General features: G+C 36.3%; 1 protein-coding gene across 4 annotated transcripts in view; it reads left to right on the top strand.

Moving 5' to 3' along the window:
• WDR33 (WD repeat domain 33) overlaps window positions 1-19658 on the top strand; it is a 68450-nt gene that overhangs the window by 1714 nt on the left and 47078 nt on the right. For all 4 annotated transcript variants that reach the window (XM_061379147.1, XM_061379146.1, XM_061379148.1 and 1 more), the window contains exons 2-6: window positions 15060-15284; window positions 16894-16962; window positions 17935-18039; window positions 18675-18770; window positions 19261-19412. In XM_061379147.1, the coding sequence (XP_061235131.1) occupies window positions 15081-15284; window positions 16894-16962; window positions 17935-18039; window positions 18675-18770; window positions 19261-19412 (626 nt within the window). In that variant the 5' untranslated portion in view covers window positions 15060-15080. The remainder of the gene's footprint in view (window positions 1-15059; window positions 15285-16893; window positions 16963-17934; window positions 18040-18674; window positions 18771-19260; window positions 19413-19658) is intronic.

Below are 19658 nucleotides of genomic sequence, written 5' to 3'. Positions count from 1 at the left end.
TAGACTGTTTGAACCACTGGCATTGAAAATTGCTTATCTGTTACATATTCCTGCTATTAGCAGGGATTAGCACAAGTAATAACATAGCGTTCCTAGATAGCTCTTGAGATGTACTAGAAATGCTTCTTTTGCTGCAGGAAATAGAGGCCTTGATCTGAGGAAGGGATGAGAAATCTTCTGTTTTGTTTCTGTCCCTGGCAGATGTCCTAGTCTTCTTGCTGGCCTGAAAAAAATATTGCAGGGAAGACTTCTGGTTGAGTAGGAATAAAGAAAGAATACAGCTTAACTTTTTACTGAGAGGATTCCATGCAAAATATTTCACTTTTTGCATCTGCTCACCATAGGGTTAATATCCAGGGAATTTCTATGGTTGTCTCACTAACACTGGAAAGGAAAATAATTTCAGCTTTGCCTAGATGGTACTCTAGCTTATAATTCAGAGAACTGCTCATATCTTTGTGCAAGGAAGTTGTAAGAACAAGCTCAAAACTTTTTATCTGTAGTATGTTTGTGAATTTTACAAAATTTGTTATTTCCTGATATATAATTTTTGTTACTGAAAGTTCTATACCAAGTAGAAATACAGATGTGCAGGTTTGGCTGGTATAGTTAACAAACAAATGTCCATTAGGAAGTAAATCTCAGTTAAACTAAATACTGTTAGAGCTTAATGGTGGGGAGAGGATGTAGTAAAGATATTTAAAAATATTAAAACCTTAAAAGAGCCTTAGTTTTTGTCTCTTATAGAGAATCTCTGAAAGTAAGAGCAGAGTAGTAGACTTTTTGATAGCTAAATAGTTCTTTGAATTTTGTTGAGAGCACCTGTGATTCCATATTTTTTAAATGGTTCTAAACTTAACTAGTGTTTTTAAAAACTATGCAGCACGTAATAGAATGTAATTTCTGGTTCAACCAGCTTTCCCCATTCAGTCTGGGTGTACTGATCATTCTGTTGTGAAACTTGAAATGTGATAGGAAGTTTATATTTACCAGGAAAGCAAGCAAGTTATATTCTCTTTTGTTGTGCAGTATTACTTTTGATAACATCTTTAGTATAAAGGCAGTTCATGCACAGCAATATGAAATACCAGTTAAAATTGTTCTTTTGTTTCTGATAATGCAGATTAAAGTTGGTGGTGGGAAAAGATAAGGCCTGAATGTGTTACAACACAGCAGAAGCCTGCATTTCTGTGAAGGCTGTAATTAGAAAAGTGGCTAAATATTCTAGCCCATTATTGTTTGCTTATTTTAGGGGGTTTTATTTCAGGTTTCTTTCCCTTTTCTAAAGAGGACTTGATTAAAAAAAAAAATAAACAATCCAAACTGACAAACCTAAAACCAAACACCTAACCCAGGAGCTGTAATGCTTCTTAAATAACAAGTACAATCAGAACATATGTGTTTAGATCTCCTACTGACTTGATACTGTCCTTTGAGCCTTTATACTCTTTTTGGCACAGCTCCTTATTTGTTTTAAGTGATCACAGTTGTGATTTGTAAGGCATTCTCTGGATGCAGAGGGATACTGGAAACCAAAATATTTTATCATTTGAAACTCAGCTAACTGGTATTATTCCTGTTTTACCTCTGCACCAAATTATAAAATCAAGTATGGTTCTGTGTAGTAAGAATGGCCATGGTAAACAAACCCCAGTTTATTTAGGAAGGTATGTACCTGTTTTTCACTTGAGGGAAAACAAACCCTGTTCATTAAGATACCTTATTGAACAGGAAGAATAAGCGCCAACTTCTGTAATATGGGATAATCTTTAATGCTGAAAATCCATGTAAATAAAAAGGACTAAGGATACTCAGTCCTTAAAGAAAATACATTTAAGGGCTGAAAAATGTATCATGTTTAATAACAGTGGATTGTGCTGTATACGTTGCTGTGAGCTCTTATCAGGAATTGGGGGTTCTCTTCTTAACAATTTCACTGGTTATTGCTTTAATCGCAGCTTCTCTCAGTTGTAGGAGGAAAGACTTGCTCTACAGTATTAAACTTTGCATTGACTAACCCTGATAAAACTTCTTTGTTGTACCCAAGTGGTGTTTCAAACACTTACATGGAAGTGTTCTTAGACATATATTGAATGTAAAAAAAAAATATAAGCAATTTTCATGTTCTTCAGACATAAATGAAAACCTCTCTTTCTCTCTGGGCACTTACACAATTCATCAAGTAAACCCCGGTACATACTTTTCTGTCAGTAAGGCATTAGAAACTTATCTTGAATTTTTCATTCTAAGTAGGATTGTTTTCTTATACACTGATGTTAAATCTGAGCACTTCTCTCTTTCTGTTTGCTTTTTATTGGTTAATTTTGTTATTAAAAATGCTGATATGCTTGTCATGAGCTCATTGCTGCTATTTAATTAGTCTTCAATAAAATGAAATGTGCTCATTCAAAAAAAAAACAACAAACCCACCCCAAAAAACCTGTTAACTTTTCATGTTTTGAAAATGTCAGCAGTGGAGTTGTATATTTTACATAAACTATAATTTTTAGTTCTTTTAAGTAATTAACAGGCAGCAGAATATTATGTTTGTTTTTTTTCTTGGTACTTGAGTTCATACAGTGGTGCAGGCAGCTGTACAGGGGTACCCTTTTTGTGAGCAGAGGTACACTGGTTGGTTGGTTAGTTTTAATCTGGCTCAGTTTTCCATTTTGGCCTTGTATTACTGGTTCTGGGACTGGTGAGGTGCTAGAGAAAGGGGAGATGATGGAAATACTTGCTTCTGCCATAGCATTGTATTGTGCTGCACTCATGAGTGACTGTAACCATGTGTTGAGGGGCCATATGCACTATTCTTAGTATGGCAGCTATATCGGCTCTTTATAAAATACATCTCTGAATGTTTAACATCATGTCTGCTTAGTACTGAGTTTTAACAAAAGATAGTTGGTGATGAAGCTTGGAATTACTTGCTCACTTGTATCTTTACCCAAAAGTGAGTACTCTGAGTTGAACAGTGTGGCGGGATAGGCCAAGAGCAGTTTTGCAGCTAAAAGTGGAGGTACACTGACACTGATCAGTTCTGTATATTCACTTCAAGGCGAGCACACAGATCCTTGAAATAATCACTGTTTAAACATTTGAGTGTTCCTTTAAATAACATTCCCATATCCGAAAGAAACATGATATAAAAGAATGGGTTAATGTGTCCTTTAAGGGGATGTCAGAAGCCGGATAACAAGGAGTCTGTAGTGTTTTATTTGTCTAGTGTAGTTTTTGTGTTCACTCTGAAGTTTTGGCAATACAATGATTTGTATTTTATTGTAGGAATATGCAAATCTTCAAATTTGAGTCTAGTAGGAGCTGCACTTTGAATTGGATAAGTAGTGCCACAGCTCCAGCTGAAGCAAGTACTTGACTGTAGCCTGGTACTGCATAACAGTGTAGTTCTGCAGTTCCCGGTGTGCAATTTGGAGTACTGCCATTGCAACCCAAAGTGGTAACTTCGTCTGCTTCTGGTCAGTTGGCTTAGAAGAGGCTCTAGGTTTTGTCTAACACTAGAAAAAAATGGTCTCAACATAGAACTGTTTCTTAGGGAGATGGTCAGTATGGTCACCAGATGTTCATACTGGCTCTAAAGAGGGTTTATGTAGGACAGGAGCATAAAATTTGGGTCTAGCCAGGACTGCTTTTTTTGATGTCAGCAGTTTTAGGTTGGGTACAGTTTGTTACAGAACTTGATTTCAGGAGTTCTCTATTCTCTAACCACAATGCTGAAGCTCATTCAGTAACTATTGCCAGTTATATTGTGTGATCACAGTGAGCAAGTCACACTTCCTACCATTGTCCTCCTTCCCCAACCCCTATAAAAATTGCCACTTTGAAAATACTGTTCTTCCTCCTGGGACATGTTTGTAAGCAAATCGTTACACTTTGCAGAGACTCATGAAATTTTATGATTGTATCATAAGAAAAATTACTCAAACTTGCAACTAGGAGGACTGCAGACTGAACAAATGTTAATGTAGTATGTTAATTCTGCACTATTTTCACTGTTCATAAATTATATATAGAGTTTGGACTTAAATTCATGCTTGAGTCAGTCATCAAACCATGTTTTGCAATCGTCTACTGGTGAATGTAAATATTGATCTTATCAGCAAATTTAAGCCTGATAAACAAACTATTTCTAATATCTTTTGTAGACTCTTGACTAATGTAATAAGCCACAGCTGCCGAGCTTTTTGTATAGTAAGATGAAATACTGACCTGTAACTGTTGACTGAAGTGCTGCTTTTGCCAGAAAAGCTTGCAGTTGAAAGCAAGTGTATTTCTTATTTTCAGTTGTGTGAGCAAGTGGTGGTGTATACATCAGCCATCAATTTAGAAAGTATTCTAGTATTAGAAGTTCCTTTATATAGAAGAATCTCTATATTGACTATTTTAAAATATGTGTGTTTCTGACAAAACTGTTAGAACTGCCTGAGTAGACACTGAAAGGTGAAGAGTACAAGAGCTAACGTTTTTTTTCCTGTTGTTAGTTTGTTTCTTATTGGGTTAACAGGTTTCTAGCATAACCACTAGCAAACGGGGATTGTGCATTGATCTTCTACACCAAACTCTCAAAAGAGTAGTTTATGTATACACTAGACTTTCAGTCTTAAGTGGAGCAGGTACTGCAGAGCTACACTTTTGAATTTCTCTTTATCCATGTAAATAATGTACAATCAGAACTTTACTTGACAAAATAAGCTAAAAGCGCTGTTTTCTTTCACTATTCGAATAATTGGGGGGGGGGGGTGTTGATGGGATTTGGGTTTTATTTAAACTTCTCTGACCAGTAAGTCAATAATGGGAAGTATTGCTAGTTTAAGTATGGTTTGAATTTCTCTAGTGGAGTTCATAAGGCTTGTTCAGTCGCATTGTGTGATTTGATCAAGTTTGAATTGTTCCCTCCAGTTCTGCTTCTCTTGCTTAATGGAGTCTGTCTTAGCTATGTCTGGACGTAGCAACTGTAGGTATTAATTTGCATATTTTGCTGTAAATATATGCTAATCTAACTGTTTGAAAACCTTAATTTTTGGTTTGAGGGGTAAATCTGTCTTGGGTAAGTCTTGAAGTGTGCATCTGTTCTATCTTTTTATTGAAAGAATCAAAAACCCTTGGGATAGGGAAACTATCTGCTTGGATATTGATAGGAAAATACTGTGGGGTAGTATTACAGGGCATTTATTCTGCAGTGTATCTGTAAAAGTGTTTGATATCTTCTTATCTTGAGTACATGAAGTACGTAAATGACCTTGTGTGTCCGGAAGATGGAGGGTCTTTGTCACACAAAGCTTCCATTTCTGCATGCGAATTAAATTAATGTGCAATTAAATAAAAATAAGTTATTTTTAAGTGTTCTACTGTAGTATAAAATCTCTTTTTGGAGAGGGAAGTAGAAAAATAATGTTCAAAGTGTTGTTAGTAACTACTGAAAAACATTGCTTTTTAGTTGTGGGTTTTGTTTTTACCTTCTTACACTTCTCACTGTAGAAAGGAACATTTTTTTAACATGATCACACGTGATACCACTGTTTCCCTTCCTCTTCCTCCCCTGTCTGGACTGCAGTTTCTTAGTTATGGAACCTTAAGACACTATTCTTCTACCTTTATTTAATTGAAAACTTGGTACGGCAAAGCATTGCTTTGTCAGAAGACTGCCCTAAGTGATGTTTAAGGGGATGGGAGGCAAACCAACCAACCAAAATAAAATACAAAAACCCCAAAAACGTCCTTTGAATCACAAAGTAGAAATTTTCTTTTTTTTTTTTGACGCTTTCAACATTTGCATTTATATAAAAGTTGTAAGAGTTCTGGATGGGTTTGTTAAGTGTTCAGTAAATAAAGGTTATGAAAGATGAGTTCTTTCTAAAAAATTTACAACTCTTAATAATTCCCAGGTCTTAGTAAAAAGAGCTTTGGTATCTTCTTGATAGCATTGAATTTGCAACTCTTAGGGACTCAGATACTCAATATATTAAATTTATTTAATATACTAAAATGTATGTTTTTGTTCCACAGTGTGAAGCGAATCAAACTGTTGTTAGAATCTATGGACTTTGTTCTCTTTATCATCAGAATTTCAGTAGGTTGTTTCTGAAACCAAGGTACTTACTGCATTTCCCTACTTAAGCTGCCCTGCTGACTGCTGTAGTCTTTCTGGTCCTCCCTTCTCTGCTGTTGGTGTGTTTTATGCAAATGAGGACTTGAGTCTTATAATGTGTTATTTCCTTCCAGGAGCCAAGTATAGACAAATGAAAACAATGTGTCTGTATTTTTTCCATATGGGACCTAAATAATTGTCTCTAGAATCCAGTAAAGTTCCAGTTCAGTCTCAAGTAAGCTGAGGAGGAAAGATGATAGTCTTGTGATTTGGGGGTGTTATGTACTTAAACAGTAACACTTAAGTCAAGAGGGACCTTGAGAAATGGCTCAGCAGAAATGTTCTGAGGATTGGCAAGGAGACGTGCAGTTTTCCATGTGCAGGCACAGCTTTACAGATTTGTACAAGCTACAGAGTGACTAGCTAAATAACAGTCAATGGGACCTGACAGTTCCAGTGAATGCAGAGTTGAATAAGAACCAACAATATGTTTTCCTTACAAATTAGGAGGAACACTGCAAGCAGATTCAGCTGCTGGTTTCAGGTTTGTTTGTTTCAAGATTAGTGCTGGTTCAGCAGGTCTTGATGCAGTAACCAGCTGAAGAATATCTTGATATTTAGGATCAGGAAGGATGAGAAGCCTTTTTTGCCTTTCATCTACTTTTCCTTTGTTGTTTTCTAGTATTTGTCATGCTGTGTTACGTGCTTTAAAGCTAGCCTTCAAGTTTTGTTTCCAAACAGGTAGCTCCAAGGTAAGGTAGCATCATAAATCACTTAAGCATGGAAACCAATCTTGATATATTTCATCTTGTTACAGTAAATTGCTATCATCATAGATATTCACAGTAGTAAAAGTTTGGATTATAATCTAAATGCAGGTCTTGACAGCTCCTAACAGGAGTCAAGATAAATGAATATATTGGTAGATTACACAGAGGAAGAATATTATTATTAAACTATTGTGAGTAAACGTTAACTTGAAGCAAAATTATCAGATTTGTAATACTGAAATCAGGACAGCAGACTAAATACTGTGCATCTAGTATGATAACTGAGGTTTAGTTGCAGTCTGCTGAACATCCTCATACTGCAATTGATTACTTCTGTGCATGTTTTGAAGTACACCTAAGGTAAATTGCTGTACAGATTGCATTTGTGAGGTGCAGAGAGGGAATCGTTCTAGACTGTATTGTGGCCATAGTGGTAAAGCCAGATGTGTTTTGAGTCCCGTGAAAGTATTTTGACTTTTTTATGATAGCATAAGCATCTTGCATTTGTAAATGTCTACTTTGGAATGAGTCAAGGGTTTAGTTTGAGCATAAAATGGGAAATGTTTGAGATTTATGTGATTATTAGCTGTTTGTACAGCACTAGAAATTCAAAATCCAGAAAGTGTTAAACGTCTATATCTTACATGCATGCAGCTAAGCAGATGGAGCTGTTTAAGATTATTCTGTAAACTGATACTCTTGAGACTGGCTGTTAGAGGTTGTTTTTTCCCCCTGGTAGCCCATTCTCCCTTGGGCTTTTAGATATCTTCGTTTGTCTCTATGCTTTCTGTACTATTTCAGAGGTTCTTGGGCATAGTGTGTTTGTGTGTGAAACTTCGAAGTTTCTTCCTGCAGATAATAAGCCCCTTGAATCAAAGACTGCATCAAAATAATGACATTTTGCCAGGTCTTGCTCACTGAAAGATGGTTGTTTTCTTTAGTTGTGTTGTATCTTCTGTCCTTTCAAACTCTGTGTTGTGTGTGTATGAAATTAAAGTGGGGGGGGAATACTACTGCATTTTTAGGTCCTTTATCATGCTTGTGTGGTAGATTCTGGGCTGTGTGTGAAACAAAAATCTTTAGAGTGTCTCCAAATAAGAAGAGGTCACTGAACCTTTTGGGGAGAGTAGTTTATTTTGACTTAACGAATGATTAACTTAAGTATCTTTCAGTGTTTTTCATGAAGACACAAGAGATGGTTATTTTATTTTTTTGTTTTCTATTGGAATAGAATGACTGAAATGGGGAAAGCTGCCAGATCCTTCCCTCCCCTCTTTGCATAGTCAGAACATAAACCCCATTTCTAGGAAAATCTTGTTCATAAGTAGAACGCAATAGAGAATGGATACTAATGTATAGTGGGAGTACAGGGCAGAACTCTGGGGAAATCTGCATGCTGCAGAGATCAGTAATATTGCTTAACTTCAGTCCTGTATAATAGTTCTGTATTTTTGTCTTGAGTTTTGTGATTTGGCTTGCTACAGACCTTCAGCACCTGTGGATAATTGAATCTGTTCTCAAGTTGTAAGAATGGTTTTATGTTTCTTAGGCTTAAATTTACATGTTTACATGTCTTCTACAAAATCTTAAGATCTACATATAAAAATGCTGAAAAGCACATGCTGTTGCCATGCCCTTTATAATTCAAGAGTGGGAATAGGATTTTTAAATACTTAAAAGGACAGGAACCTTATCCAGTCTTTTTTTACTCTTGTAAGTTGTGGATTTGTTGTTTTGGGGTTTTTTTTCCTGCTTTTGACAAAAGTTGATAATTTCATCACTACAGGGTATCTTGGCATTTCATTGTTGCATCTCATTGTCTGATGGAAACTTTCCTTCCTGCTGGAGCATATGCTGTTTTTACAGAAAGTGATGTTCAGTGAGTGAAGATAAGTCACAGAGTAGTTTTGAAGATGAGAATGAATGTTTGTTTTTTTTAAACTGCTTTTATTTTCCTCCTTAATGCTATCATTATCTTGCATAACTTAAGATAGAGTGCAGTTATAGAACTGTAAATCAGTAAAAGTCCATAGCATTCTCTTTGGACTGAGTTTGTTCTATGTTCAAAACACATCCCAACACACCCCCCCCAAATAATAAAAATATGAAGACTTTATAAAAAGTACTTGTGACGATTTTTGAGTGCCTCACAGATGTGCAATTTTCATAATTTAGGTGATATGATTAAATATTTCTCAAATACAATAGGAAACAAACAGAAAGCAATTTGAGGAATTGGTCAAGTTAATATAGTCACAAGATCTGCAGATTGGCGTAATTTTTCCTTTTCCATAATACTTCTGTGTTTTCAGAGTGGAATCTTCTAATGTGCTGTGAAGGAAACTTATGATTGATTTTTTCAGAAAAAGGTAACAGTTGGATAGAACAGAAATGAAGTCACTTCTACTGTGAGAGATTAATTCATTGGCATACACACAAATTAATTTCAGCAGATTTCAGCTGTATCTTCAGAACAATGCGGTGGAAGCTTGCTGCTGCTACTGCTCTTTTTACAGTGTTAGTAAGGTGAGTTTCTGATCCTTGTAGATTGTAAGCACGTTCGTTTCAGTGAATGAAACAAAGGAGATGCAGAAACACTTTCAAAACTAATCTTTCGCTCAGGTTAATTTCCTAAGCGAGGGATTATTTTGGAAATACCTAATTTAGGCAGTTTAAAATATTTGGAAGACCATTTCCTTGAGATTGCTTGGTTTGCAAAAATGAAGGACCCTTTCTCTATGTAACACTCAACCTGATGATTTTATGCTTTCAAGAAATGCTTAACAGCCTGTCACTCTCTTCAGCTCTTGACCAGGATGGGTGGCTGTATTTCTGTGTAATTGACAAATGGTGTGTGTTACATACGTTTTTTTGTTGTTCAGTTGTTTTTCCAAAGATGGCAAAAATAGAACATTTATGTCTGGAATATATCCTTTCATGTAATTCTCTTGCACTGGGAAGAGATAAGAGTCTTGGGTAAGGAAAAAGACTGGGTGATGAGACCAAGGAAGAGCTTTCCTGAAAATACTGAGAATGTTTCAAGATGGGGAAACCATGAAAAGATCCACTGCTGGTCTCCAGAGCAGAGATGCACATTCTTCCAAGGAGGAAAGAAAGGAGAATTTTCTGGAACTCAGTGTTTATAGTCTAAAAGAGGGAAGAGAAGAAATTTAGTATGTTTGGTGATTGTTGTTTTTTGGTTTTGTTTTTTTTTTTTTTTCAGATGTGCTTACAGATTTGTTAATTACAAATAAAAAAATGCAGAGGTGAAGCTTTTCAGAGATTAGTATTTACTGAAGTGGTATCTATACCTTGTAGTAGGTGTAACTGTGCTTGTCTAATCAAAGAAAGGTAGTGTTTTCTAGTGATGTATTGAACAATAAACTTGTTATGCTGACTTTGCATGTTGGTGTCCTTCTCTTACACTTCTGGCTCAGAAAGCTGAGGTGGTGGTTTTCATTGTGTTGTTTTTTACTGAGTGTTTGAAACATATTTTAGACTGGTATGTGCTATTCAATGTAAATACTTGCTCTTAATTTTACCCTGTAAAAGTCCTTGCTTTAAAGCCTACGTGTGCTTTAACTGTCTGATATCTACTTAAAGGAGTAGTATAGGTTCAGGATACTTGTAGCACTTGTTCTGGTGTTGTTTTCCTTTGCTGTTGTAGCCATTTCAGGGAAATGTCTTTTAAGCTGCAGCTTGCTCTTTTTAAAGGGCAGTATAGGGTTTGCAAAGTCCCTGGCCACTTGCACTCCCCACGAGAGCAGCCTTCTGTTCTAGCATTTGGAGACATACTTTTCTTTTGATGTGTTCAGGTTATTACTGTGTTGCACCCAAGGCGCTTCACCTTAGTTTAATTGGCAAGTGTGTTTTAGTTTCATATTGGTGCACATCATTAATGGTGATTGTTACTTTTTTGGATAAACCATATAAAGTTTGTCAATATTATACATAAATCAGTTTTTTGTATTTTCTTTTAGTATTGAACTATCTGTAAGAAGTGATGCATTCAATAACAACCATGACACTTGTTCTTCAAGCTTTACCTGATTAAAACAGTGTAGGAGGATACCTTGGTGGTTTTATTTTGGTTGGAGTAGCCTAATTTGCTCTGTTTAGTCAAGTTCTATGTGAATTGCTTTGGTTGTATGATTTCAGGCAACAGAGCCCAAATCTGTAAATTTTCAGAACTTACCGAGGTATTAAATTTGATATCAAAAAACAGCTATACCCAAACAAGGTGATAAAATAATAATGTTACTAAATGCATTATCCCATTCATTTTGTCTCCACCAATCCACCTATTCTGTGTTACTGTGCTGCCCTTGTTTATGTGTGTGTTTGATGGTTAAGGAAGAGCAGTAGACATCTTTGGTACTATCACAAGCTCCTTGACATACGTTGTGTAGTTTCTTCTGTCCTATTCTCTCTCAACTCAATTCTTTTTTATTTGTCATGCTTTTTAACCTGTGTCTATTTTTTGGGTTTCTCATTTACTCTCTCTTGACTGACCTTGCTTCTCAGTGTTTTTGCTTCTGTAATTGTGTTTTTGCTTCTGTAATTGCCCCCACTCCTACTGAATTTATTCTAAATTGTCTTTGGGCCTTTTTTTGTCCATCTGGTCCTAATCCTGCCTTCAGTTTCACATCAGATGTGCTTTCATTTATTCCACAAATTGATTGCATTTCTTAAGTCTGTCTTTTGTCATTTGAACTGAAAACTAGGCCCAGTTACTTACCTTCTAGTGTTACTGGATGGCTCTATTTTTGCTCAGTGAATTAATTACATATTCTCTTTATAGCCCAAATACTTTTATTTATACAACCCCCACCCCTCACCCTACCCCCCAACTGTATGAAATCTAGTCAGCTTTGAAAGCGATATTTGTGGCAGAGCTGACCTGTACCTGGTCTTGGAAAAATCTTGCTGTTCCTTCTAGTTGTGTGGTAAGGAAAAAATAGTCTTCCATTTGACCCTTGTTGATGGAGTCCGAATAAAATACAAGTTTGGTACTTTGCTTAAAAAAAAGGAAATTGGATGTTACTACTGTGGATTATACATTGTCCTCTAGTATTTGTTTGCATGTTTCTACTCATGCTCCCAATACAGCAGGAGCTTTAGCTGTAGACGCACGGAATCAAATACTTTAAGTTGGTATGAGCTCTATCAGGAGAGCATGTTGAGGCATTGGTTTATTGCAACAAAAGAAGAAGTAGGATACTGGTAACTAAAATGTTAAATGGATATATTTGACTGGAGTAGAAACCTTTAGAAATAAATGTTCCAGGTTCATCTGATAAATTAATCTGAACAAACCCACCACTACCCTCCCTCCCGACCTTCATTTCTAAAGCTTACTTGTTTGCAAACGTCAATCTGTGTGTATGTAGTTTTTTTATGTATCTGTTCATATGTGTGTATATATATATATATATGATGTATGCAAATGGACTTGGGCATTTATAGCTGTAAGTAGGAGGCTTTCTGTGATAGAGGCAGTGATCTAAAAAGCTGGAGAAACAGTTTGGAACATAAACCCCTCGTTTTCCTAATCCTGTGTCATCTCCCTTGTCATATTGTTGAAGCTGTGATGCCATGTGTTGTCCTGCCATAATCGTGAACTTGGAAGGGTCTGGAGGCACAAAGAGGTGTAATTAATGTGTTTATGCCTTTGGTCACCTTTTAAACAATAGATTTTGCTGCTGTTGATTGCATGTAAAGTGGATATTGTTTATGGAAATCAAAGATAGACACTGCTTGTGATAAATTTATCCTTATCATAGCTAATGCTTTATTCACCTGTGTTAGTAATTGAAAAATTTTCTTCAGGAGACTTTGTTTTCTGAAAAATGAGAATGAATTAAATTACTGCTTTGAAGTATTTCTCTAAAAAGGCATTTTTGTGTTTGTTTTTTGTTTGGTTTGTTTTTTTCTTGCAAATACAGCTGATCAAAGTGGTTTTGGAGGCTTCAGTTATCTTTGCATTCTTGATCTGGGTTCTTGAAATATATTTGCATTTGCCTGTAAGAGAGTACAGGTGTGTGCCTTTGAAAAAATATCTTTTTCCCTCTTATTTAAAGCACTGGTTGGTATAGGAGTGTGTATCTTTAGACTTAAGAGAGAGTACTGGAAATCCCCCCCCTTTTTTTTTTTAACCCAAGTAATTAATAAGCTTTTAAACTACATTAAAAAGGCCATTAATGGGCTTTAATGTTTGATGCCAGCTTGTTTTGCTCATTTGAAGAAGCTGCCTTATCTTTTGGTATAAAAGCACTACTATCTTTTTGAATTTACCTTTTGAGATTTAACACCTGAAACTTTCTGCACAAGTTAGCTACCTTCTGACAAGTTGCAAGAGAATCTGTTAATTGTGTTAGGGGTACTTGACATCGTGCATGGAAAAGTTTTGATGTCTTTTTCTTGTTTCAGATTAGCTTAATGTTGTAGTAATTGTGGTGTTACAGTGCTACAGATGTGCTGGTACTGGGAGGAAGACATGGCATCTTACTAGACCACCTGGTATTAGGCAGCTTATAGACAAGTGAGCCTTTCAGCCCCAAGATGAAGGTTTGTTTGTTTGAAAGCTGGTCTCTTTACAGTTACCAAGAATTTGTCTAATAGAAGATGAAACTCCTGCCAAAGGTCTTAATTTCCTTACCTTATTTAAGGAAACATGCTGTTTTAGTTTGGACTTGTTTGTCTTGAATGGAGAACAGTTGTAATGGTGTTAGTTTGGTTTTTCCCTTGTACATCAGAGTTGTTTGTGTAGCTAACAGCCAGGTGTCATAGCTTGTTTTTGTAGCTGGCCTGCCACACTTTCAGTTACCAGTGGAAAGGAGTGTGTGACTTCCAAGTTTGCAAAGCCTGTGAAGGTTAATACCTTCCCTGTGCCAGAAATCTGACTGGTATTTAAAATGCAAACTGCTCCCTGTAGTTACAAAGAACCTCTTAGTAAGAATCAAACTGTGCATTACTTTCAAAACCCCTTTTATGTCTAGTACTTCTAGCTTTATTTTGCTGTTAAAAAAATGGCATGTTTTTCAGTTATTTGGGTCAAAAAAGAAGAGATAAAATTTAAGGCAGTTGAACCAACTTTCCAACTCTTTCAAATTGAGGCTAGAAGGAAATAGGGAAGTCCATTAATGAATGAAACAGATCAATTCAACCTAAAAAAAAACAAACCAACAAACCACCAGTTCTAGTTCTAATCTTTATTAAATATACTTTGTATAAACACTTTAGCCTTCATACAAAGGAAGGGTTGCTTGGAGTTCTGCATTCCCTTAATGACAGTGACAGGTTTTAATTGAAAATTATTTCCAAAATAGGGGGTAAAAGTAAAAAATCAAGGTTGAGCTTTTCTTTGCTTCAGAGTGTAGCACTGCTTAGTATGAAGTCAGTATGTACTTCAAAGCCAGTGTATGTTACAGTTTTCAGTTTTGAAGAGGTTGCTATAATCTCATTAAAGGATTTTGCAGCCTGAAAAATTAATTTAGCCTCAGTTTCCTCTGTCAGAAAAAATTGAATATTTTTTCCCCCATGCCCTACATATTTCTGAACATCCTCAGTGGGTTTTGTTGGGAGAAAGTGGTGTTTGTTACCAAACTTTAATAAATTCACCAAACCTTGATAAATACGTAATCCATTTATTTTGCAGTGAAGGAATTGAAAGTATACCTAGAGGTATGCTTTGCTTACCATGAATTATGTAAAGGGAATGTAATTTTATTTTCAGGTTCTAGAAAAAGGGTTTGAGGCAGCCATTTAAAACTTTTTTCCATGTTAATATTTAAATGAATTTGTAACTAATATGGTGTTTCCTGGTGTGTACTGAATGTGAAATATCTTCTGTTGAACGATCTTACCATTGCTTGCATTTACTTATGCTTATTTTTTACTGAGGAGTTCTCTTCCTGCACACTTCCAGCTTAGGGGTGGTGATGCAAACTTACAGTGGTCTGTTTCAAAACAGAGTTGTTCTTGCTACAGAAGAAAGTACTTAACCACTTTAATTGTTACTGTTATGTGACACAGGGGAAGAATAATTCAAGGAACCTGCAGATATTTCTTCCCAATAAACAGTTCTTCATGAAGTTGTTACTCATTCTTGTAAATGTAGTGTGGATACTAATGTGGAGGTTTTATCATTGTTATTAAGTAACATAGCGTTTGACTTTTTGCAGACTTCCAGAAACAAGACAGCCATGGCCACAGAAATTGGCTCCCCGCCCCGATTTTTCCACATGCCGAGGTTCCAACACCAGGCACCTCGGCAGTTGTTCTACAAAAGACCTGATTTTGCACAGCAGCAAGCAATGCAACAGCTTACTTTTGATGGAAAGCGGATGAGAAAAGCTGTGAACCGGAAGACCATAGACTACAATCCCTCTGTAATTAAGTATTTGGAGGTTAGTTAATTTTCTGGTTTTGTTTGGAAAGCTTTTCTTGCCTGACATTTGTAATTGTGCTTTTCCATGTCCAAAGAACAGTCTAGAATTCCGGAAGATCTGCTGCTGCATTTTCAAACTAAATGACAAATGCTTGTAAATTTGGTAGAGTATGAATAAAAAGCGGTTGGTCCTTGGTAATAAAGCTGCACATGCACACAGCTGAATTTGTCATGTGTGTATCCACCAGTTTTTACGTTCTGTCTTGGAATTTCAACTTGGAGCACTTTGAGTGTTTTGTGTGATGTTCTGACTCTCAGTGAACATAGAACCTCATTCTATAAAGTAATTGTTCTTATTTTTATTTTGAATTAGAAATTTCCTGAAATGGGAAATAAACTGTTACCCCCTTCCCCTCCAAAACCAGGGCACCATAAGAATGTTTTCTCATCATTCTACTAAATAGCATTGAAACTTGCACTGTGGTGTCTGAAGGTCCCTCTCTGTACAGTTAATATCTAAAGAACAACCTCAAGTGAAGTTTTGTTGAATAAATGTCCCTGTAAAAATGCTTATTTAATGTTCCTGATGGGGTAGTAGTAATTTTTTAAATATAAAAATTTGATCAAGATTTACTGTACAATTATACTATCAATATTTTCTGGATATTAACTCAGAAGAAATAGAATCAAATCTGTACATACAGGGATTGTTGGAATCTCAACAGCAGCATTGCAAGAACATGATAAAATTGATTTTATGTGGCTTGTGCATGATTATAGCTTGTAGCTGTTGACATTTGGAAGGTTTTCTTAATAATAAAATACCTACAAAGATCTGTTTAGAAACCAAACATTTGAAACATACTCTTACGTTTTAGAAATGGCGTCACCCCCAAAAAAAATTAGTAGTTCAGGACCATTTTGGATGTTTTTTTTTTTTGTGTGTGTGGCAGAAATAAGCACCCTCAAACTTCTGTTTGTGAAAAACAGCCAAAAATCAGATCTGTGGGTTTTGCTTTACACAAAATCAGGATACACCGGAATCCCAATTTGGCCCCTACTTCAGTTTGACTGATTTAACTTGATGTGGTACTATTAAAAACATAACTTGCTTTTGGCTTAAGAAATTCTAGCAAACTGTAGTAGTGTCTGTTGGAAGTGTTTTACCTAGAATTTTAGCTTTTGTTGCTAATATGTACACAGATCCGAATTGTTAAAATGCACAGCACAAAGCTGAAATAATTTCATGTTTAATTCATGTAAAGTGTTTTTGAAAAAGTTTGATAGCTTTTAGAGTACCTATTACTCTGGGCAGCAAAGAACCAGTCATCTTTGTTACAGTTGTGTGCCTTATTACATGGGGCTGCTCTTTTCATGTTGTTAAGCTGTAATTTTAGAAGAGCTGCTTTGGTCTGAAATGAAGACTTCAAGCATTCTTGAATCGTTTGTTTATGCTGTACAAATTCTACAGGTGTCCTGAGACCAAAGTCTTTTAACTGAGTTCATGTAAAATCCTTGGAGTGTTTTGGAATTTCCCAATTAAGCTGTCAGTGTGTTCCTTTATTTTCTGTTGCTTAACAATGAAGTATAGTGGTGGTATGAACTAGGATTTTTTTTTCCTCTTCCAGAATAGAGTATGGCAAAGAGACCAGCGAGATATGCGAGCAATCCAGCCTGATGCAGGGTATTATAATGATGTAAGTAAAATGTTTCCATTTCATGATGATCTGTGCATAAAATTTTTCCAGGAAATTTGAAAGATGTTGTCTGTCAGCTGAGGTTATCTTTCTTGCTCACAAGAGGCCCTAAAGACTTGAAGGTTATCTTGATTCTGCATTATCTTGTTCTGTTGGTACTCATGTCCCACATGTTGCCTGGCTGGCAAATAAGTGCCAGTGAGTTGTTTGCTCACTTCTCCCAAGCTGCCCCTGTGGTATGGGGAGGAGAGTCAGAAAAAGGTAAAACAGGGGATTGAGATAAGAGCAGTTTAATTACTGGGGAAAAAAAACTAAAATATAATAGTAAATGTAATAATAATAATTTTAATGAAAAGGAGAAGTAAGTATAAAACACAAGAAAATAACAAGTGAATCATGATAAAATTGCTCACCACCTGGTGACTGATGCCCTACCCGCCCCTGAGTAGCAGTGATCTCTGCCTCCTGGGTAACTCCCCCCTGTTTCTACACTGAGTGTCGTATGCTGTGGTGTGGAATATCCCTTTGGCTAGTTTGGGTCGGGTGTCCTGTGGCTTCTTGTGTCTCTCCTCACTGACAGAGCATGTGAGACTGGGAAGTCCTTGATCAGGGTAAGTGCTACTGAGCAACAGCTCAGTGTGTTGTCAGCATTGTGTTGAGACTAAAGCCAAAATACAGCACTGCACCAGCTACTGGGAAGAAAACTAATTCTGTCCGAGCTGAAACCAGGTCAGAAGAGAATCTGAAATTGGATAGGCTTTAATTTTTGGAAAAGAAGAACTCTCGTAATGCACTAACCTTGCAAAGATGCTAGTTCTAGATGTTTGAGGTGGTAAATCATGCTGACTTTTGAATAATATCCCTGCAAATGAAAAACTTGATTTTCCAAAAATGGGTGTTCAGTAGATATGCTTTTCTTGCAGTTTCTGGTTACAAATGTTATTACTAAATTTTTTGTTTGTTCTCTCACAGTTGGTCCCTCCTATAGGAATGCTGAATAACCCTATGAATGCTGTAACAACAAAATTTGTTCGGACATCTACTAATAAAGTAAAATGCCCAGTGTTTGTTGTTAGGGTGAGTATAGTGTTGGATTCACTTAGTTGTATTGTCTTCATTTGTGTTAGAGTGATATTCTTAATGGAATCAAGAAAGAACAGATAAAGCATTTCCAAATAAAACCAGCATGTGGAATGTATTGACTGCTTCTGTGTCTAGTCTTTCTGTGGATGGTTTTAGGAAATTGGAAGATCTGAGTACAAAATAATTACCTCACTTGAGTTTGAGGTGCTTTTCGTAGTTAGTTTTGTTTCTTCCCATTATTGAGGGGCTAATATATCTTGATTCTCAGAAGAAAAGGTAGTTTGGTCTCTGCTGTTTGACTCTTACGGCATCTTTTAACTTTTCCATGATGTCAGCAACCTTGTTTTGTATGGATATTGTGCTGGAAATGTATTGGTGCCCGTAAGTTGTTTCTTTACAACTACATTTTCTTTCATTGCTTTTACAGTTAGCTTTGTCCTCTTGTTATTAAAGTCAAAAGCCTTCTGGCACAGTTCTGTATTTTTGTCTGTCTCACATCATCTAGAAAATCATTAAAAAAATTGCAGTTCTGCAGTTTCCCTGGAAGAAGCTCGTGATTTATTTGTAGAATTGTGGAGAAATATTTGAATGTTATATTTACACAGTTTAGTTATTCTTTTCTTTTGCAGTGGACTCCTGAGGGGAGACGTTTGGTCACTGGTGCATCTAGTGGAGAGTTCACTTTATGGAATGGACTGACTTTCAATTTTGAAACGATATTGCAGGTAAATTCATCTGTCAAGATCTCTGTGTATTTCCTGATGTCTCGGGAGCATGTTTTAGGAAAGCATCTTCACCCTGCTCATCATGCTCCTCTGGTCTAAGTGTGGTAATTGGGGCCTTATGGGTCTTTTATGTTTGTATTCTGCTCTAATTCCATGTCAGACTGTGGCTAAAGGCAGTTCATTTAATGTTTCTCACTCCATCTTCATATGCTATACTGACTGTTCTCAAGAATATACTCTCAATATTTGTAAATAAAACAGAGCCATTTTGGAAACACAATGCAAATACTCTTCATATATTGTTTAAGAGACCATTGTATAGAGAGTAAGGGATATTTTTTGCTGCAGTAACAGCATGAATCTAAGTAGATCATCACTGTGGTGTTCATTTCTTTGTTGCAGCTGTTAAGTGGGAGCTTTACTAACTTTTGTGTTTGGGCCAGGTAATATTTGAACATGTTTGCTAGAAGTTTTGTTTCTGAATTTACAGGCTCACGACAGCCCTGTAAGGGCTATGACTTGGTCACACAATGATATGTGGATGCTGACAGCAGACCACGGGGGATATGTGAAATACTGGCAGTCCAACATGAACAACGTCAAGATGTTCCAGGCACATAAGGAGGCGATTAGAGAGGCCAGGTTTATACACAATATACCATTTTCTGTAGTACCTATTGCCATGATTAGACTGTTCTCTAAGTGTATTCTGGGTGCAGAAATGCATGGGTTCTGTCAGATTCTGGGAAACTTCCTGCACCACATAAACACAATATTTTCTTTTGTTTCCACATTCTCACCGTTTTGCTGGCACCTTTCTGACTTAGTATTGTCCCAGTATCCGCCTCTGCAATATGTTAGAGATGTATTTGTCTGCCGCATTTTGCA

Source organism: Neopsephotus bourkii, unplaced genomic scaffold (assembly GCF_033783945.1).
Source record: "Neopsephotus bourkii isolate Nb327-2 ecotype Australia unplaced genomic scaffold, CSIRO-AGI_Nbou_v1 NB_1768, whole genome shotgun sequence".
Lineage (NCBI taxonomy): Eukaryota > Metazoa > Chordata > Aves > Psittaciformes > Psittacidae > Neopsephotus > Neopsephotus bourkii.
This window is presented reverse-complemented; position numbering and strand designations above follow the sequence as displayed.